We start from the raw sequence: 22,273 nt of genomic DNA on the forward strand, positions 1-22,273 counted from the left end.
AACCTTCCTGGCCTCCCCACCCCCAAGACATAAGACAGACCGGATGTGGAAATCATTGATTTTTATTAATTTCATAACTGGGAAATTCTGTGTGAAAGCAAAAGGAGCACAGGTCATCCACGCTGGAGAGACACTTGCTTCTCGGGAGGGGCACAGTGGTTCTGGCACAACCCTGGGGATTCCTAGCTTTCGTCTCTGGGTTCCAGGATTTGTGTACCCGGGAGCAAGAACACTCAGAGGTAGAAGACAGGAGGGACAGACCAGCAAAGGAGTCGGTGACCGTGTTAAAGGGGCAAAAAGTTGAGGACGCCATCCAGGTGCTGCCTCAGCCAGGGCTGCAGCCGGAAGAGACTGATGTGGAAGTCCCTAGGCACAACGCCGTGCGGAGGCTTCCTGCGCAAGTTTTTGTTGGAGGAACCGTGACAAGGGTCAAAAAGACCCCAACTCACCAGGCCCACCTGGAGGGAAGAGACAACAGGGAGGAGATAAAGGCAGCCCCACTCCAAGCCTCCACCTCTCTGGTTCCCCTCAAAGGCCTCCCACCTGCTGCCAGCAAGAAAGCACTTGTATCCTGGCAGTGAGTCCCCTCTCCAGATCCTGCTTCTCACCTGGAAAAACCTGTACCTCCGCTCAAGGAAAACGGCTCCCCCGGATTCTCCTGCAGGGAAAGAAAAGGCGGCATTGTCCAGGACAGCACACTAGTTAGTATTCAGAGTGAGTGCTGACCACGGGGACACCACAGCCTTCTTTCTCCCTGGAAGTCCGGGACCAGACTAACCTTTGCAAGGACTGTCATCTTCCTCCATCCCGCTACATAGGAACTGGTCTGTCACCACCTCACTGACGTTTGTCAAGCCGGGGAAGCTGCCCTTGTTTTGGGAGACAGCCTCGATACAGCTTGTCCTCTGCAGCGTGGGGCACAGGAGAGAAGAATGGGGACATGCCAGGAGACATTAGGCAGACCAGCGAGGTCCGACTCCAAACAGGGCCGGACACTCTAGGAGCTGCCCCCCCCCCAGGGTATCCCAGCATCCCTCACTGAGCTCTCACCTCAGGTCCTGTCCTGAGGTTGATGTTCATTCTGTTCCCGTTCAAAGCTACGAAATGCGCAGGAACCTTCTGCTGTGACAGAAGTTCTGTCTCTGTCGTCGGGGAGAAGGGGGTTGTCGATGCAGGTCTCTTTACCCAGAGCTGATGTGTCCAGCTCGAGGACTGCAGCCCCCCCCCCGCCCCTGCTGGCACCCCGCAAGCAAGCTCTGGCAACCCACCACGGACCTCAAGCCTCCAGCACTCACCGTGGTCTTTACAGGTACTACCTGGGGATCTCCGCAGAGCCATGTTGGCCCCCACTGTGCAAGGAAGGCAGATGGGCCTGGGAGAAAGGCGAGCGAGCGTCAGACAGGCCCATCCTCCCTGTGCCCTCTGGTGCTTTCCAGAGCACTGCCCTCTCTAGGGTACCCTCCCACCTGGGTCCACGCACCTGGCGTGGCTGGACATTTTCACTCTCTGAGACAGCTTCAGCAGGGCAATGTCATCAGCGTAGAACTCCGAGATGCCCTGGCTCTGCTTTGCGTGGACATTAAACCCCGGGGCAACTAACACCTCCTCCACATGGAATTCTTTGCCGTGATGAGAGGTGGGATCCCCTGGGAACAGCAGTGGGTTAGACCGGACCAAAGGCTGAGGAGAGACAGTGGTGACTCTGGCCTTGCGGGTGAGGGGTCGGTCCCCTGCAGCCCCTGACTCACCCACGATGACCCTCCACAGGTGGCGATCCTCCAACTGAGCGTCATGGAAGCAGTGAGCCGCAGTCAGCACCCACTGGTCAGAGATAAGCGACCCCTGGCAAGTCTCCTTACTCTTGGGCTGCAGGGAAGAGACAGCAGTCCGGGTTTGCCGTGCCTGGCTGCTTTTAAACCTCTGTGACCCGAACCCTGCCCCTCCTTCCCGATACCTTAAAGGTGACTTGCCAAGGTGTCCTCTCCTGGTCAGAGGCATTGACAGACATGTTCCCCACCCCACAGATGGTGTCTGTGAGCTTAGAGACATCTATGGGCGAAGACCAGATGGGAGGGGACAGGGGTGAGGGCCACCGATCCAGGCTTCGTGGTGAGCCCCCCCACCCCACCCCTGTCTGAGTGCCCACTGTGCTGTCCTCCGCAGGGGACACGAAGCTCACTCACCCAGAATGTGCTCAAAGACCTGCTGCACGGCTTTTGCGTCCTGCAAGATGAAGGCGTGCCTCTCGCCGTCCTTCTTGGACCCCAGCTCGTTCAGTTCCTTCCAGTCCACATCCAGCTTACCCACCCCAATCGCATAGATGTCTGGCGGGCAGGAGGGAAATCGTCAGAGCCTGAGACTCGAGGGGTCACCCAAGACATGAGGCGGGTGTTTGAACTCTCAAAGCCAAAAAAGGCCTGAGTTAGATGGGCTCCATCTCCTTCACACACACACACACACACACACACACACACACACACACACACACACACACACACACACACACACGTTCATTTCCTCTCCTACTGCCACCCAGCCCCCCACAGCCTCCTAGAAGCTCCTCAAACCGACGGGTACATTCCCTCCTCAGGCCTCGGCTCCAGCTGCACCTCTGGCTGGGGCGCTCTCCCCCAGATGCCCACACAGGTCTTCCTCAGCAACGTCTTCTGAACCTACAATGCCCAGGACCCTCCCACGCCACCCCCTCTTGGCTTCACATCATGTCACCACTTGAATGCTGAAGGGCTACCTTGTTTCTATCCTGTGTATAGCACCTTGTGTTCCCAAAGGAATGTTTCCAAGTTCTATTCTATTGTGGATGTGACCTGAATCAGAAGTAGGGCTCACTCTCTGTAGACCAGGCTGGCCTCGAACTCACAGAGACCTGCCTGCCTCTGCCTCCCAAGTGCTGGGGTTAAAGGCGTGCACCACCAGGGTCCTTCACGTTGTGTTATGGCACTCAGGAGATGGAGTCAGCCTAAGCTACCTAGTGAGTTGGAGGTCAGCCTGGGCCCATCCCAAAAATAACAGAAAAGAAGGCTGGGATGCTCAGTGGTCTGGAGCACTTGCTACTCTTCCAGAAGACCAGAGTTCAGTCTCCGGCACCCATTGCTTGTATGTCCAGCTCTGGGGAGAGGTGACATCCTCTTCCACCCTCCAAAGGTACTCACACAGACACACACATACACATAGATCAAAAGTAAGTGTCTAGAACAAAAGTAAACAGAGGCCTGGGGTTATAGCTCAGTGGCAGAGTACTTACCTGGCAGACAAAAAATAAATAAATAAATAAATAAATAAATAAATAAATAAATAAATAAATAAATAAAACAAAACAAAGCAAAAAAAAAAAAAAACCTACATTCAGTCCCCAACACTGCACTAAATACATAGGAAATTTGAACCCAGATGTAGCTAGCTGGACACTGTAGAAACCGAACAGAAATTGGGGTGACCACAGAGGGGAAGATTGAGGTTTTGTACCTACAAGCCAAGGACACCTGCGGCCACCAGGCCTCTACGAACAAGACCTTGTCTCAAAAACAAACCAAGAAAAAAACTTAAGTTGTTTCCTAGTCATTGGTCAGCATGGTTTTCGGTCACCCTAACCCTGAGGAATTATTTGTTCCTTCAGCAGCTTCGCCTGCCAACACTTTGCCTAGCTGCCCTACAGCGGAAGGGATACCAGAGGGACAGTCCCTACCAGGAACCCAGGCCAGTTCTTCCTGCAGTTTTCCTGAAATGTGAGGTGCTGTTGACATGGTGACGGTGGCAATGGAGACGGCAGCAGACAGTACTGAGCAGATCTCTGCACCATCTCACATTTCCTTAGCTTCCTCCCCTACCCACCTGTGAGGCAGGCCCATGGCTGACTGTTTCTCACAGAGGAAGAAGCAGTCCACAGCCCCAGCCCTCTGGAGATGGAGCCATGGGACAGACCATGGACAGTTTGGTACCCGGCTCTTCGAGGTGATACAATCGCGCAGAACCACGGGGAAACCCTCAGGGCTCAGGGCCACAGCTAGGTCCTACTGAACCCTGTCACAGAGGATCCCATTCCTATTCCCTACTGATAGGGCTTGGGCAGGGAAGAGCCTCACCCAGGTAGTCGTTTCTGTTCCGACTGATGCCCAGGATCTCTCTGATGTTGTCGACTGCCGGCTTGGGAGAGCCACCCATGTTGGACTTTCCTAGAACAGAGAAGGAAAATAATGATCCGTCTGGGTTGACTTCAGAATGCCGCACACCCCTGGAAACATGCAGAACACTCAGTCATTTCAAAATGCACTGCTTCAGGCTAGAGGGGTGACTCGGTGGGTAAGAGCACCCGTTGCTCTTCCAGAGGACCTGGGTTCAGTTCCCAGCACTTACATGGTGGCTCCCAACTGTCTAGAACTCCATTCCCAGGACATCCAAGGCCCTGTCCTGACCTCCAAGGTCACTAGACTCACGTGTAATACACACACACACACACACACACACACACACACACACACACACATATGCAGGCAGAACAAAACGAACACACGAGAGAGAACAAAACATTTCTGTACAGCTAAGGAAGCAGTCAGCAGAGTGCACACACAGTGTGCTCACAGAGTGGAGAAAGCCCTTATCGGACAGACAGCAGACAAGATGCTCACATGCAGGGTTTACGGTGAATTAGAGAAATTAAATACTGAAGAAATAAAACTTCCAGTCAGTAAGTTAACTGGATAGACAGTTTTCAGAAAGAAGCACAAACAGCTGATAACTATTTGTAAACATGTTCTCTATCCCTACTCATCCGGGAAATGCAAATTAAAACTACTCCAAGATGGCACCCCACCCCAGTCAGAGTGTCCGTCATCAATAAATCTGACAACAGATGATGGGGAGGACGCGGACAGAGAGGACCCTATTCACTGTTGGGGGCTGTGATTTAATAGAGCCATTGTGGAAACCATCACTCGGCAAATTAGAAATACAAAGACCACATGACTCATCTAATTCATTCCTGGGCATATACCGAGACGTCTGCACACCCTACCATAGAGGTGTGTGCACCCAGTGGTTATTGCTACTTTATTCTCGAGAGCTAAGAATTGGAATCAAATCAACATTCTTGTCCATCAGGAGATGAGTGGACAATGAAAATCTGGAGTGCGTGCATAGGTGTGTGCCTGTGTGTGCGTGCCTGTGTGTGTGTGTGTGTGTGTGTGTGTGTGCGCGTGTGTGTCTGTGCTTGAATATCTGTGGTGTGTGTGTGTGATGATGTGTAATTTCAGAGTGTACACACACACACACACACACACACACTAGTGACCTTCCCAACATCTATAGGGTTTCCAGCTCTAGAAGGCAGCAATGGGGGTGTTGGCAGTTGTGGCAGAAGTTGTAGTTGCTGGAGTAAAAGTAGCTCACTTGGGGTTGGGGATTTAGCTCAGTGGTAGAGCGCTTGCCTAGCAAGCACAAGGCCCTGGGTTCAGTCCCCAGCTCTGAGAAAAAAAAAAAAGTAGCTCACTTTCGTAATGTTTACCTTTCTTAAACCCTTGGCTATTCCAAGAACAAAGCCTCTGATTTCTGGTAGTTAACTCTTTCTGTATAGCGGGGCGCGGGGCTAGGTAAAGGACTTATTGCTATGCTCCCCTCTGTGGCCTCTCTTTAGCCAGGTTCAGTAACTCTTTGTGAACCAGAGAGAAAAGAAAAGGAAAGAAAGATTCCCTTACACAGACAATGCACACAGACGCATAAACATTCATATACACATTTCGGCCGGGCTCAACCACCTGTCGCATCACCTCTGTGAGTATTCTCGCACACCTACAAACAGACCAGCAGACATACATATGGCAGATCGATGGGTAGGAGACCCCCCCCACACACACACATACACACACACACACACACACACACACACACACACACACACACACACAAACCCAACAACTTTCTTTTCTCTAGCCTTTTCATACCTTCTTAGACAAAAGTTGTTTAGAAAAGTACCTCACAGACGAAACGTTACACAGAAGGAGCGCTACAGAAGGATGTGGACAGTAAGCTCAAAGCAGTGCTCCGTTCTGTCAGCTCAGTATAAGTTCAAAGCCACAGTTTCACATGGCCTCGCTCTAGCATGGCGCATGCCTGTGGCCTCATCCTTGGACCTAACCTAGAATGAACTGTTTTTCCTTGATCACAAATCTGTACCAAGCCTGTTTCTCTTCACGTGCAGTTATGAAAGCTCATCGTGTTCCCTATTATGCAGCCTTTACTCACTATTAAGAGGAGGGGAACATCCTATTCTTTTTTTTTTTTAAGATTTTATTTATTTTATATGAGTGAGTACCCTGTCACTCTCTTCAGACACACCCACCAGAAGAGGGCATCAGATCCATTACAGAGGGTTGTGAGCCACCATGAGGTTGCTGGGAATTGAACTCAGGACCTCTGGAAGAGCAGTCAGTGCTCTTAACCGCTGAGCCACCTCTCCAGCCCACATCTTATTCTTGATTCTAACTTTGTTACCTCCTTTTTAGCAAAGCAACTAAGACCAGCTCTTAAAACGTTCTTCCTAAGATGATCTGAGTCAGATCAGGAATTTTATAAAATCGTTAACTCCTCTAGACAGTGTTCATTCACGGAAGCTCATCTTTATGTTCCTCTATGGGGTGGGCTGGTGCCCAGGGGTCCTTAGGCTATGTGATAGCAGCAGGAAAGGGGTGTCAGCTGCAAGGAGCGATCCTGAGATGGAGTCTCGTGGGCACTTGCCTCTCAGAGCTCATCCATCTCAGGCCAGGCAAAAAGATGGGTCACCTCCAAGGTAATCACCTGCTAGCCTTGTCTTTACTAGATGACTCCTGACATATGTGTGTGTGTATGTGTGTATGTATGTATATATGTATGTATGTATATATGTGTGTATGTATATATGTGTGTATGTATATATGTGTGTATGTGTATATTAGTATGTGTGTATGTATACATGTGTGTATGTGTATATTAGTATGTATGTATGTATGTATGTATATATGTGTGTATGTATATATGTATATACGTGTATATGTGTGTATGTGTATATTAGTATGTGTGTATGTATGTATATATGTGTGTATGTGTATATTTGCATGTATGCATGTATATATGTGTGTATTTATGTGTATGTATATATATGTGTATATATGTATATATGTGTATATTCATATGTATATATATGTGTGTGTATGTATGTATATGTGTGTATGTATATATGTATATATGTGTATATGTGTGTATGTGTATATTAGTATGTATGTATGTATATATGTGTGTGTATATGTGTGTGTGTATGTATACACATACATATATATACATACATACATATTAAATAAATGTAAAAGTACTTTAAATAAAATAAAATAAAAATACAATTACTGAAACATTCTGTGTTCCAGACATTGGACCAGGAGCTTCGTAGGGAAGAGGAGGATTTGGTTTGTTTACTTATTTATTTATCTATTTATTTAGGTTTAGGTTTTTTAAAGAATAATTATTTATTTATTTATCATATATAAGTACACTGTTGCTGTCTTCAGACACACCAAAAGAGGGCATCAGATCCCATTACAGATGGTCGTGAGCCACCATGTGGTTGCTGGGAATTGAACTCAGGACCTCTGGAAGAGCAGTCAGTGCTCTAACCGCTGAGCCACCTCCCCACCCCCTAGGTTTAGTTTTTGAGACAAGGTCTCACTATGTAACCTTGACTGGCCTAGGACTTGGTATATAGACCAGGCTGCCCTTTTACTGGTAAAAATCTGCCCCTCTGCTTCCACAGTGCTGAGATTAAATGCAAGTGTCATCGTACCAGACAGGGTCTTTTTATAATTGAGGCTGCCCTCCAACTTGCCATGTAGTCAGTGCTGTCCTTGAATTCCCCATCTTCCCTCCCCACTTCCCTCCCCCGCTGCTAGGATTACCACATCAGGATGCAGGCTTCCCATGCTTTCCCTTGTTTAACTCCCAGGAACCCCCAGCAAGTGTGGCCACCCTTATTTTAAAACCGAGAGAGGGCTGGAGAGATGGTTCAGTGGTTAAGAGCACTGGCTGCTCTTCCAGAGGTCCTGAGTTCAAATCCCAGCAACCACATGGTGGCTCACAACCATCTGTAATGGGATCCAGTGCCCTCTTCTGGTGTGTCTGAAGACAGCTACAGTGTACTCATATACAAAATAAATAAATAAATCTTTAAAAAAAAACCAAAAAAACAAAAAACAAAACCCGAGAGAGCTGCACCCTGCAGGGTCCACGTCATTTGAACCAAATCAAGGAAGTCAGAGTCACTCCAGACGGCCCTTTCCACCCACGCCCAGGGCAGCTGCATCTCCAAGGTTACCAGGCAAGAGTAGACATTTTAAAAACACAGAACAACTCTGCGCAATTGTTCACTTCATAAAACCTGTGTAAGGCAGCCTGGCGGTGGTGGTGGTGTGTGCCTTTAGCACCAGCATTTAGGAGGCAGAGGTAGGTGGATCTCTGAGTTCGAGGCCAGCCTGATCTACATATACCGTTTTGAAAAACAAACACCTCCCCACCCCCACTCCCAAAAAACCTGTAAGGCAAGAAAGCAACCGTCCCCACTGTCATTCATCTGACCCAAGTGTACTTATATATAATAAATAAATAAATCTTAAAAAAAAAAAAAAAAAAAAGCCATCATCAACCCAAGCTCCACTTAAGTAGGAAACAGAAATATGGGGCTGGGGAGGGGTGAGGATAGGTGGGAGGGGGAGGTCAGGAGTTCAAAGCCAGTATGGGGGTACTAGGGTACTGGATGAGATAGTATCAAAACAACCCCGGGTGGGGTGGAGGGGAGAGAGAAAAAGAAAGAAACTGAGGCTTGCCTCCACTGCACACACGCTAAAAATTAGAAAAACACAGAAAAGGGTCAGAAGACCCTGCACCAGGACAACAACACAGCTTCCAAGTATATATACTGCAGTGTTCCGACGTGACACAGCGCAGCACGACAGCGGCGGTGAGTAACAGGTAGCCGGCTACTTCAGAATCACGCTTAGAGAGTTCTAAGTGCTTCCAGCACAAAGAATCCTGAATGACTGAAGTGACAGACCTGTTAATACCCAGGTCCCAGGCTACTGCACACAGATCATTGCACTGTGTGCATACCTATGACTGTGAAAGAACAGAATACGTGTGTGAGTGTGTGTGTGTGAGTGTGTGAGTGTGAGTGTATGAGTGTCAGTGAATATGAATTTATGAGTATCTGTGTATGTGAGTGTGTGTGAGTGTATGTATGTGTGAATATGTATGTGTGAGTGTATGTATGAGTGTGTGAGTGTAGTGTATGTATGTGTGAATATACGTGTGTGAGTGTATGTATGTGTGAGCATGTGTGAATATGTGAGTGTATGTGCAAGTGTGTGTGTGTGGGTATATGTATATGTATGTGTATGTGTGAGTGTGAGTACGTGCATGTGTGAGTGCATGTATGTGAGTGTGTATGTATGTGTGTGAGTGTATGTATGTGTGAATATGTGTGAGTGTATGTATGTGTGAGCATGTGTGAGTGAGTGTGTGTATGTGTGAGCATGTGTGAGTATGTGAGTGTATGTGCAAGTGTATGTGTGTGTGTGAGTGTAAGTATATGTGTATGTGTGAATGTTGGTAAAAGAGTGTGAATGTCAGCGTATGTATGTGAGTATGTGCAAGTGCATGTATGCATGTGTGTGAGTATGAGGATGAGTAAGTGTATATGTGGAGTGAGTGTGTGTGTGTGTGTGAATATGTGTGTGGGTGTATGTGTGTGTGAGCATGTGTGGTGAGTGTATGTGTGTGAGCATGTGTGTGGTATGTGGTGTATGTGCAAGTGTGTGTGTGTGTGTGGTGTAAGTATATGTGTATGTGTGAATGTTGGTAAAAGAGTGTGAATGTCAGCGTATATATGTGAGTATGTGCAAGTGCATGTATGCATGTGTGTGAGGATGAGGATGAGTAAGTGTATATGTGAGTGAGTGTGTGTACATGTATGTGAGTGCATGTGTGTGAGCATGTATGTGAGTGCATGTGTGTGAGCATGTGTATGCATGTGTGCCTATGTGAGGATATGTCAAACAGAATGTGTGCTTATCAGTGTGTGTGTGTGTGTGTGTGTGTGAGAGAGAGAGAGAGAGAGAGAGAGAGAGAGAGAGAGAGAGAGCTGGGTGTTACAGTGCATGCTTGTAATTCCAGCTTCTGAGCATACTGGAGCAGAAAGACCATGAGTTCAAAGTCAGCCTGGGCTACAGAGCACAGCACACACATCTTAAATCCCAGCACTCAGGAGGCAGAGGCAGGTGGATCTCTGAGTTTGAGACTGGGTTGGTCTACAGAGTGAGTTTCAGGACAGAGAAACCCTGTCTCAAAAACGAACAAGCAAAGATTAAGAGAGTGAGTCTCACAACTGCAGAGAGACAACCAGAAACACACGACTTCAGAACCCATCCCGGCGGGCGCTCTGCCCACTGTTGCCAACCTCTCCAGCAGAGAGGGAGACACCCACCGTCAGTCAAAAGGATGATGGCATGGCGGATTTCCTGCCAGGCAGAGGTCTCCATGCCGAGGCGATCCATCTGGTTATTCATCATGAGGTAGACGCTGTTGAGAGCCTCGTAAGTGTTAGTGCCAGTGGCATTTTCGTGATCTGGAATGTGCCAGAAGAAAAATCTCCTCAAAACAAAAACACAGGCTGGAGAGATGGCTCGGAGGTTAAGAGCACTGACTGCTCTGCTCTTCTTGAGGTCCTGAGTTCAATTCCCAGCACCCACATGGCGGCTCACAACCATCTGTAATGGGATCTGACGCCCTCTTCTGGTGAGTCTGAAGGCAACTTTGAAAAACAAAAACCCTCTGCCTACCACCCGGGGAATAGGGAACTCTCTGAGAGACCACTGGAAGTGCAAGCTATCTGAGTTTCTAATAAACTCTGACATTTTGCATGTCTTTTCAAACATTTTGGTTTTTCCACCTTAGAATGTTCGCTGCAGAACCAGATAGGAGGGAGCCCATCTGTGATCTCAGCGCTCAGAAGGCAGAGGCAGGAGGATCTCTGTGAGTCTGAGGTCAACTTGGTCTACAGAGCAAGTTACGGGCCAGCCAGGGCTACACACTACGACTCTGTCTCAAGAATTAGTTAATTAAATGGTAACACTCCTTGCATAGACGTGCACCTCAGGCCACTACACGTTCCCAAGATTTAAACATGGAGTGTTGGAAGAGTTTGTGGACTTCAGTTCTTCACTGGTACCCAGATAGGTTTTACACAGCGGGCAGGTGGCTAATGAGTGGGGGGGTGGGGTTCGCTGTTGAGCCTCTAGAAGCCTGCGCTAGGGGACTGCAGGGAACTTAAGACCTGCAGGTGCATTTGAACGTGGACTTGCAGTGAGTTGTGGAAACCTATGAGCGATGGAAACCAGAATCCTACCATTGCCCCTAAGAAAGAACAAATGAGTGAGCTCTCTCCCTCACTCACTCCCTCTCTTCCTGATAAAGGGTCTCATGTAGTCCAGGCTGGCCTCAATGTTCATAGTCAAGGATGACCTGGGACATGGGAGCGGGGATAGGGAGGATTATGGTGTGCTGTGGGTGGAAACTAGAGCCTCAGATGCGCTAGGCAAACCCTCTACCAATTGAGCTACATCTTCAGGCCCCTCCCCTCCTCAGGCCCCTCCCCTCTTCAAGCCCCTCCCTTCAGGCCCCGCCCCCTCATCAGGATCCTCCCCTCTGGGATCGCTCTACAGCTGCTTGCTTCACCCTCTACTGCCCACCTCACCCAGTGTGGAGACAGGCAAACCTTTGTAGCAGACAGAGTCTAGACTGTCCATCACCTCCATCACATTCTGGGATCTCTCATTTAGGACGGACATGATGATTTTGGGCCGTGAGGCGAAGGTGATGATAGCTACGCTGACCTTTATCTCGAAGCTGAAGATCTGTGGAGGGCGGAAGAGAAGCGGTATGGGGCGGGTGCTGCAAAACAAGAGCAGGTCTAAAGGACTAAAGACCCCTCCTCATTTCACCCGCACTTCAGCTCAGCGAGGGGCGTGATGAGCCTTGCGGCTTCAGCCTGAACCACACTCCTGACGAGAGGTGCAGGCAGCACTGAAGTTACTTGATTTTAAGCCCTAAGACAGTCTTCAGAATACACATACAAATCCTCTTTAAAATACAAATTGGCTATCCCCCACTCCCGGTCAGGAGGGTTGGGGAAGGGACTGTGGAAGGAAGTAACCGGGTGTAGGGCAGTGAGTGGGATGAAAAGTGAAGAAGTAAAAAAATAAAATTAAATTAAAATACAAATTGGGACAAGGCTGAAGCCTTATGATATATATATGATATATATATATATCATAAGGGGTGGTCCACCCCTTTAATCCCAGCCCTTTGGAAAAGCAGGCAGATCTCTGAGTTCAAGAACAGCCTGGTCTACATAGAGTTCCAAGAGAGCCAAGGCTATGTAGACAGAACCTTTTTCTTTCTTTTCTTTTTTTCATTTTTTAAAAAAGATATATTTATTATATATGAGTACACTGTCACTGACTTCAGACACACCAGAAGAGGGCATCAGATCCCATTACAGATGGTTGTGAGCCACCATGTGGTTGCTAGGATTTGAACTCAGGACTTCTGGAAGAGCAGTGTTCCCCAGAACCTTTTTCAAAACAATTTTGTTTTTGTTTTTTTGTTGGCCCTTTCTCTCTTCCCCTTCCCGTGTGTGTGTGTGTGTGTGTGTGTGTGTGTGTGTGTGTGTGTGTGTGTGTGTTATGAGAACTCAAGGAAGCTGCTCCCACCAGTTGGAGCCCTGGGATCACAAACACCCCCGTGGCTTCTGACATTTAATTCAGAGTCCAGAGATCTGAACTGAGCCTGTACCGTGCATGCCTTACGCACTGAGTCACTTCCCCAGGTTCCCCAGTCCTTTAGTCCTTCCTTGGCCTCATGCGGTCCGAGGCTAGCCTTGAACTCCTAAAATCCTCCTGCCTCTGCCATACCTGGCTTGAAACATGAAATTATTGGCTTGATAAAAACCACAGTTATTGAACAGGAGTGTCAGATTCCTTTTTTTTTTTTTTTTTTTTTTTGGTTTTTTTTTCGAGGCTGGGGACCAAACCCAGGGCCTTGCGCTTCCTAGACAAGCGCTCTACCACTGAGCTAAATCCCCAACCCCAAGTGTCAGATTTTTCTGGCACACGCCATAGGTCATCCCGGTGACTTTGGAGACCACAGCGGTAGATGAGGATCCCCTGAGAACACATGACTGAGCTTGGCTCCTGTGCGGGGTCTCCTGGCACCCGGCCCAGGGCCTCCTACACAGTAGGTGTCCTGAAACATTTATAGACCAGAGATAGGATCCTATGCACTGAACTCATGGTTCTGGTGGCCTGGGGGAAACTTCTAGAAGGAAGAAGACTGACTGGGGCTCTGAGCAAGGGAGAAGAGTCAACGGGGCTGAGAAGCCCTGTTCCTCTTGGTCTCTGACCCTGTCCACCATGAGGAAGGCGCTCTCCTTGAAGATGTCAAAGTCTTTTTCCGACACGCTCTGAGAGGCATCAAGCAGCAGATAGAGGTTCAGGTGGCCCGAGCGCTGGATTTGGATTTTACGGCCCAGGTTTTCTGAAGCAAACAAGGAACAAGGCTTTCAGATGCCCACCCCCAACTTGAGTTCCACCAAGGGCCCTCTGGCCTCCCAGCACGCGAGTATCTTGCCTCTCTCCTGCTCCATCCGGGCCCTTCTCCGATACTCACCTGTCCTCTTCTGGATGGGATTGGTGGCTCCAAGCAGGTGGGTGAAGGAGGTGCCTAGGGCAGATGCTACATCCTCAGGGAAGTCGTAAGAGTATGGCTCTGTGGGAAAATGACAGTCAGCCAGGACCAGAGCTGGGCACGGAGACCTGGGAGTATCTTGAGGATACTCACGTCGGCAGATGGGCTCCGACCCACTCCACACTCCGTTGCTCAGACACTCCCGCTCTACAGAGCCGGTCAATACCAGATTCGTGGAGGAACAGCGGTAACTGACCTTGTCTCCAAGGTCAAAGCTCGAGCCTGTCCGCATTGTGCCCACTGAGATGCCTGGGTTGGGGCAGTGGCTAGCTGCAAAGGAAGAGAGACGGGTAAACGGAACCTGGAAATGTCTGCTGCCCTTGTTCTTCAGGACGCACTCTTCCTTCTTCTAGGCCCCCTAAGCCACCAGAACCATCAGACTGGAGTATGGCTGGAGACCTTATATAGAACCCACAGCACTTAAGAGTTCAGGTCCTTGGGTTTGGTCCCCAGCTCTGAAAAAAAAAAAGAAGAAGAAGGAGGAGGAGGAGGAGGAGGAGGAGGAGGAGGAGGAGGAGGAGGAAGAGGAGAAGAGGAGGAGGAGGAGGAGGAGAAGGAGGAGGAAAGGAGAAGGAGAAGGAGAAGGAGAAAAGGAGAAAGGAGAAGGAGAAGGAGAAGGAGAAGGAGAAGGAGAAAGGAGAAGGAGAAGGAGAAGGAGAAGGAGAAGGAAAGAAGAAGAAGAAGAAGAAGAAGAAGAAGAAGAAGAAGAAGAAGAAGAAGAAGAAGAAGAAGAAGAAGAAGAAGAAGAAGAAGAAGAAGAAGAAGAAGAAGAAAGAGTTCAGGTCCTCAGCCTCCCACTGACCGCCCCCCTCTCCCGGCCACATGTGTATTTTATCAGCCACTAGGCAATTGCATATGTCGTAAGAAAAGTCAAGTCTCCACCTAGAGGTGATTCCAGATATGAGGGGAGATGTGGAGCAGCGAGAACTCTGCTAAAACAGCCAGAACACCCACTGTGGAGACCCTGAATAAAGTTGAGGTTGGCCAACGGATCACTCCGGAGGATGAAGCCGGGTGAGAGACCATCCCTGAAGCCTCACTCTCCACAGACCCAAACCAGACATCACTCAAATACCCAAACAAGTCGAGGAGAATGAGTAATACTTTATATAAAACATTCATAAGAGAATAGTACGCAGGAAAGAAAAAGGACCCTCGCGACAACATTCACAAGTTCCAAAAGGAACGTGCAGAGCAAAGGAAAACGAGGTGAGGCTAGGAGCATCCGCTGCTCTTCCAGAGGACCTGAGTTCAGTTCCCGGTTTCCACACAGTAGTTCACAGTAATATGTAACTGCAGCTCTAAGGCATTCAGGATCTTCTTATGGCCTCTATGGAAGTGCACGCGTGCAGCATACATTCACACACAAACACATATATACACACATAAACAAAAACATTTTGTTAGGGGCTGGAGAGGTGACTCAGAAGTCCTGAGTTCAAATCCCAGCAAACACATGGTGGCTCACAACCATCTGTAGTGAGATCTGATGCCCTCTTCTGGTGTGTCTGAAGACAGCTACAGTGTACTCATCATATGTAAAAAAAATAAAAAAATAAAATAAAATAAAAAAGAAAGTTACCCTCAGACCTCCATGCTGTGCACGTGCACACTAGTAAACAAATGTTTTGAAGCAGGATCTCATTGTGTAGGCTCAGAATTCTCTACATAGACCAGGCTGGCCTCAGAGATCCACCTGCCTCTGCCTCCTGAGTGCTGGCATTAAAGGTGTGTGCAGCTGAAGGAATACATGTTTTTTTTTAATATTCCTACTATGGAGTTTGGAGTATAGCTCAGTGGTAGAGTGCTTGCCTGGCATTCCAGAAACCCTGGGTCCCATCCCCAGTCTTGCACACAAATTGCATGCTTTAATACCAGGAGACTATACGTCAAATGTAAAACAAATTATATTTATGTTTGAATAAACAGCAGTTTGAGAAAGATGCAGGGAATGAGTAAGGCACCCCCGTCCAGGTAACCAGGTGAGTCGGTGGCCCTGCTCCCCAGGGTACACTGCTTTCTGTGTGATGGCAAAGTTGGGCCTGGTGATGTGCACTACACTGGCTACGGCATAGAGCCAGGAGGAATTCAAGGTCAGCCTGCGTTGGAAGCTAGCCTGGGCTGCTTGAGACACTGTGTTTATAAAACAAAGTGGCTCCAGGGGGTCCTAGGAGGCCCACTTCTCCCCTGACACCACTCACAGGGCTGGAAAGTACTTAAGGCAGCTGTTCAGGGAAGCCATGAAGGAGTGACTCTGTGGGAAGAACTACACATGGCTAAGCCAGGCCAGGGGTCTCAGGGGACAGCATGGCCGCCAGCCCACTGCAGCCTCCCCTGTTTCCTTGAAATGTTGCTTTGTAACTTAAGCTCTATTAGCTCACCAGGCACTCCCTTTTTAGTTCTTTTTTTTTTTTTTTTTTTTTTTTTTTTATTTTTCGGTTTCTTCTTTCTTTTTTTTTTTTGAGACAGGGTTTCTCTGGGTAGCCCTGGCTGTCTTGGAACTGGCTTTGCAGACCAGTCTGGCTTTGAACTCAGAGATGCCTGCCTCTACCTCCTGAGTGCTGGAGTTAAAGGTGTCTGCTACCGCTGCCTAGCTATTCTATTATTATTATTATTATTATTGTTGTTGTTGTTGTTGTTGTTGTTGTTATTATTATTAATGTGTTTTTCTGTGTGAAGGCCAGACAAGAACATTGGGTCCCCGGCCGCTGGAGTTGCTGGAGGGTGTGAGCCCCGTGTGCTCGCTGGGAACCAAACTCTGGTCCTCCAGAAGAGCACCAAGTGCTGTAACAACTGAGGCATCTTGACAGCCACGCTATTCCCATTTTGCAGATGTAAAAACTGAGGCACCGGAAGGTGAAGCAGAGGCTAACCCAAAGCAGCTGGAGCCACACCAAGCTCCAGAGGCTGCACCGAGTCCGACACGCAGCCGTGGGTCTCGATACTTCATGGAGTTAAAAACACAGTGTTGGGGCTGGAGAGGTGGCTCAATGGTTAAGAGCACCGACTGCTCTTCCAAAGGTCCTGAGTTCAAATCCCAGCAACCACATGGTGGCTTACAACCATCTGTAATGAGATCTGATGCCCTTTTCTGGTGTGTCTGAAGATAGCTACAATGTATATAATAAATAAAGATGTTAAAAAAAAAAAAACAAAAAAAAAACACAGTGTTGCTGGGAGCATTTGGAAAAGCTGACTGACCAGGTTTCGTAGTTCATGCCTGATGATCTGAGCACTCCAGAGACTGAGACTGAGGTGAGTCCCAGGCCATCCTGGGCTCCAGAATGAGCTCTTAGAAGTGGCTTCCTCCCAGGATTCCCCTGGGGCCACTTGGTTTTACAAACACTGGGTCTCGAGTAGCCCAGTTCAGCTTCAAAGGAAGGAAAGAGAGAGAGAGAGGGGAGGAAAGGAGAAAACAAAACTGAAAGGTTTGTCAGCCCCTGAGTCAGATCTGAAACCTAGACAGACTCCCAGCCGGACAGGGATGTGTAGCCCACAGACCTCAACTTCCCCTAATCTAGGAATATTACTGAGCCACCGAGAACACCAGGCTCTGTCACCACAAAAGCTTCTGGGGCTGCAAGCCCTCCCCCCATGTCCCCCAACGGTCAGAATGCTTACCGCCATTGTCACACACAGCCGTCTCTCCATCCCACACGCCGTTGGGGCGACAGTACCTCACGGGTGAGCCCCGCAAGGTGAAACCATGCTCACACTCGAAGCTCAGGTTGCCACCCACGGGGTAGGACCCCAGCCGAGGGATATAGATGCCATTCTCAAAGGACGTGGGAGCTGGACATCGAACAGCTGGGGTGGGGGGAGAGAATAGATATCTGGGCAAGAGGCGAAGGCGGCTGTGGGGGAGGGGGTCTTTTGTTAGGACCCAAGCCGGTCAGCTGGGTGTATTAACATGGAAAGGGCCTGATGTGACAGCCCATAATACCAGCACTTGGACAGCTGCGGCAGTCGGGTCCTAGATGTTCAAAGCCCTCTCTTGGCTCTATAGTGAATTTGAGGCCAACGTAGACTGTATAGCTAGACCCTGTCTCAAAAACCACCAGTGAGGGAGGTTGGATGTGGTGGAGCACACTTGTCAACCTGGTGCTCGAGAGGCAGAGGCTGGTGCATCCGTCCCTGCAAGTTTGGGCTAGCCTGGGCTGTAGCATGAGCCCGTCTCGAAGAACCCGAAAGAAGAGGTGGGAGGGGCAGAAGCAGTGTTAAGCTCACCCTCAGCCTCACGGTAAGTTCAAAGCTCACCTTTGAAGGCGGTGGTCTAAGTTAGCAGTTGATTTAAGTCAATTAATCAAAAAGGGCTAGGAAAAAGCGCTACAAAGTAGGGAGGTGGTCGAGGAAGACGAAGACCCTAATTCCTGCTCCCAGCAGCAAGGAAATCCCCAAAGAAGACCGAAACATAGGATTACGGCTTTAGGCAGTTGATTGAATACCGTCAACTTAAAACAGTTCACCGCCCCGCCCCCCAAAGGCCGAGGTCACTCCAGACTCTCACGGACCACACTTGTGTGTTTAGCGTGTGTATTGGGACATTCGTCATCCACTTAGAATGCTCAATCCTACAGTTAATTTTAGCTAAAAAAAAAAAAAAAGTGTCCTCAGTAGACAGTGGGCTTTTCCTGGTTTTGTTTGTTTGGTGGATTGTTCTGGTTTTGGGGGGGTCTTCTGGGGGCCTTTGTTGGTGTGGGTTGTTTGGGTTTTTGTTTTTTTTTTTTCCGAGATAAGGTCTCACTTTATGGTCCTGGATGGCCTAGAACTCACCAGGACCAGGTTGCCTCCCTCCCTTTGCCTCCCAAGTACCAGAATTTAAGGCGTGAGTCACCACACCAGGCTTTTTGCAGTATTTTGACTGTCTGTCTGTCTCTGTTTGTCTCTGTCTCTCTCTGTCTCTGTCTCTCTCTGTCTCTCTCCCTCTCCCTCCCAACCCCCCACCCCCCTCCCTGGAGAAGCCGCTGTTAATAGAAGAAGCTCGGTGCTGACACTGGTGGGCTGTCGAGCCCAAAGCCCAAAGGGACTCACGTTTGCAGACGGCTTTAGCCAACCGAGAGGATCTCAGGGTGGGAAGTGAGCTAGTAGCTCTTGGTGTCTGCCACTGCCCGTTGCTCTGGCATTCCCTCCAGGCTGGGGATGGGTACTTGCCCAGGGGGCAGGAGTAGATGAGGACGCTCCCAGGAGCCCAGCCACGGCTGAGAGTGAAATTCCCCCCAACAATATTGACATTCTGAGGGCAGGAAAGAGCAGCCAGGCCTGCGGGTGTGGGCGAAAGGAAGGAGAGGCCAAATGAGAGAGGGGTAAGAAAAGGCTGTCCCTTTGACTTGTGGACTGAACCTGGCAGCACCTGCCACGCCCACAGGGCCCCAATAACCCCTTTCCCAACCTCCTACCTGGGCCCAGCTGCAGCAGGGCGAGGAGAGCCAGCAGAGGGGCCATGGTTTCCAGAACAGTAGAACGGGAGAGCCAGGGGAGAGAAAAGGTCATCTGACTTCCCCGAAATCACTGCGGGTTGAGTAGGCTCCGCTGCCACGGACTGAAAAGGCGCGGGGAGTGGCGAGGGGATGGTACTAGGGGAGAAAAAGAGAAATAGCCAGGGATTCCGGATTCAGCTTTGGGGCACGACCTTTGTCCCAACACACACACACACACACACACACACATACACACACACACACACACACACACACACACACTGAAGCACATTTGTTCTTGTGTGGGATTGTGTTAAGCACACAAAACCACAAGCCCTGCAAAATGTTATATTTATTTTGTTTTGCTTTTTTTCGGAGTTTGCGACACGGATCTGACTCCTGGGGTGCGTTGGGTCTTCCCCAGGATAGTGTCCGAGGAATCGAAACTGATCTTTTCAGAACTTCTTGGCATATAGGAAGGTTCACATTCTTTCCTGGGTCCTTCCCTGAAAGTAAGGTAAAAAAAAAAAAAAAAAAAAAAGCCAGCAGTTACTTGGAAAGTTGGGAAGAATGCTTAAGGGGGAAAAAAAAATTTTTTTTTTTTTTGGGGAACATCCAGCAGATAAAATTCCCCAGTTACAAAAAGTAAAAATAAAAAAAAAAAATTGGGGATGGTATTCAAAAGAATAAACAGCATTTTGAAGTTCGAGATATACTTTTATTTAATGAAAAAAGTAACTTTTTTCATACAATATATTTTGATAATTTTTTTTTTCCCCTCAGACAGGGTCTCATGTAACCCAGACTGATTTAGAATTTCTAAGTAGCTGAAACTGGCCTCCAATCCTGATCTTTCCTGCCGCACTGGGCTCCCAGCTAAGGAGATTGTTTCTTTCTTTGTTTCTTTGTTTCTTTCTTTTTTTTTTTTTTTTTTTCTTTTTTTCGGAACTGGGGACCGAACCCAGGACCTTGCTCTTGCTAGGCAAGCGCTCTACCACTGAGCTCAATCCCCGACCCTATTTGTTTCTTTAAAGACAAGGTCTTACTATGTAGTCTGGCTGTCCTGGGACTTCTCTGTAGCTCAGGCTGGCCTCTGCCTCCCAAGTGCACACGGCTGGCCCAGCCCTGGAGAACTTAACCTGATGCGTCAGCCTCTGTCCCTCCCAAGCCTCTGGAGGAAGTTGCTTTCTTTGTTACTATAACACGATCAAGGGGGAGCACCCTCCTAGGCTCACTGCCACCCCAGGAAAACCTGTCAGATGAGCAACAAAAATACTATTGGTTTCTGTTTTTGGTGTGTGTGTGTGTGTACAGATGCACATCTGTTTGTGCCTCTGGAGGTCAGAGGACAATCATGGGTGTAACTTCTCAGGTCCCTTTCACCTTTCGTGCGACACAGGGTCTCTCACTGGTCCAGAACGTTGCCAAGTGAACAGTCTAACCAACCCATGAGCTTCAGGGACCCCTGCCTGTCTCTGCTCCCTAACGTTCCCTCGATTACAAGAGAGCGATACAGCGCCCGGACCTCCCCCTAGCTGGGACCGAACCCAGGGCCTTGTGCTTGCTAGGCAAGCGCTCTACCACTGAGCTAAATCCCCAACCCCAACGTCCGGATTTTTTAACGTGGGTTCTGAGGAGTCCACACGGAGGTCTCACACTCGTACAGGCATTTTGCCAACGCAGTCGTCTGTCCAGCCCCCATCTCCTTGAGACTGAGTTTGGGGCCAGTGCTAGCCTCAAACCTGCTGTTTAGCAGAGGATCCTCCCCCCCTCCCCCTTCCAACCGCTACTTTACTGCCACCGTGAGGAGGCTTTTCACACACTGCTCTCGGAGCTTTGGAAAAGGACTGTGTCTGGCTTCTGGTTCCTCCAAGCCGCCTTCCCCAGAGGCTGCCCTGTAAGCCCAGACACTAGGCTCTACACTGAACCTCCTGACATTGTACCAGCTTCCCAAGACGCAAACAGAAAGCCGAGAAGTTGGTTCTTGGGCCTCTCTAGAACTAGATGGTCTGTCCTTGACCTCCTGTGAGGAGACACATCCCTCTCAGACAATGGCTAAACCCCTGGAGACCCCAAACACTATGAGTGCACATAACCATCTATGGGTGTATGTCTGCACACCCACAGCTCTTCTCACTGCAGCCACTCTATCCCCCAGGATCTCTACATTCCTGAAGGCCGTTGGGGCTCTCCTGAGGGATAGAGGGAAGGCTGCCTGTCTGACATAGGTGACATAGGGTAGTGACCATGGGCAAGGAAAAGTGTTACAACTGCCCACCTCTTACACCTCTGTTCTGGATCTACCTTTTCTTTTTTTATTACTCACTATTATTTATTCAAAGATTTATTTTATGTAAATACTCTCTCTCCTTTATTTATTTAATGTATGTGGTTACACTGTCACTGTCTTCAGTCACACTAGAAGAGGGCATCGGATTCCATTACAGATGGCTGTGAGCCACCATGTGGTTGCTGGGAATTGAACTCAGGACCTCTGGAAGAGCAGTCGGTGCCCTTAACCGCTGAGCCATCTCTCCAGCCCCTGCTCTACCCTTTCAATGATAAACCTTCCTAAGTGTGGAGCACAGGTGCTCCGCCTTCTCCTGTCCTCAGAAATCTCTCTGGAGCTCCCTTCCCTGTCAGCTCCGCCTGGCTTAGACGCGCTCAGGCTTAGCTTGGCACGTTAGCCGTTAGGTTAGCCGTTAGCCGGTTTGTCACTGTCACACATGGCCCACAAGAGAAAAAAACAACAGAGGATAAAATAGCACCCAAAGGGAGAGAATCAGCCCGCATGGGGGCGCACATCTGCCATCCCAGCACTCAGGAAACCGAAGCAAGAGGATTTCGAGTTTGAGGTCAGCTTGAGTTGCGTGGTCCTCCGGCCGAAAAAAGGGGAGAAGACCCACCGTATCGCCCTATAGATATGAAAGGGCAACGTACTGAGTTTGAGAAGAATCTCTCATAGAGGACCAGCAGGCCAGCATGGTACACTTAGACAGTGGAATAACCACGCGGCTTCTCTA

At 49.0% G+C, this 22,273-nt stretch overlaps 1 protein-coding gene across 1 annotated transcript; it reads right to left on the bottom strand.

The window, feature by feature from the left end:
• Positions 1–44: 44 nt before the first annotated feature.
• Positions 45–19,476, bottom strand: C2 (complement C2). The gene is made up of 18 exons (XM_032888903.1): positions 19,230–19,476; positions 18,865–19,092; positions 17,455–17,640; positions 13,927–14,103; positions 13,756–13,854; positions 13,490–13,623; positions 11,804–11,942; positions 10,514–10,654; positions 4,101–4,190; positions 2,184–2,324; positions 1,955–2,049; positions 1,749–1,866; positions 1,481–1,646; positions 1,296–1,372; positions 1,051–1,142; positions 779–905; positions 609–658; positions 45–458 (listed from the first exon to the last, which is right to left on the bottom strand). The coding sequence occupies exons 1-18, from the start codon at positions 19,321–19,323 to the stop codon at positions 285–287; spliced, it is 2,328 nt and encodes a 775-aa protein (XP_032744794.1). The 5' UTR covers positions 19,324–19,476; the 3' UTR covers positions 45–284.
• Positions 19,477–22,273: the final 2,797 nt, after the last annotated feature.

Source organism: Rattus rattus, chromosome 18 (assembly GCF_011064425.1).
Source record: "Rattus rattus isolate New Zealand chromosome 18, Rrattus_CSIRO_v1, whole genome shotgun sequence".
Classification (NCBI taxonomy): domain Eukaryota; kingdom Metazoa; phylum Chordata; class Mammalia; order Rodentia; family Muridae; genus Rattus; species Rattus rattus.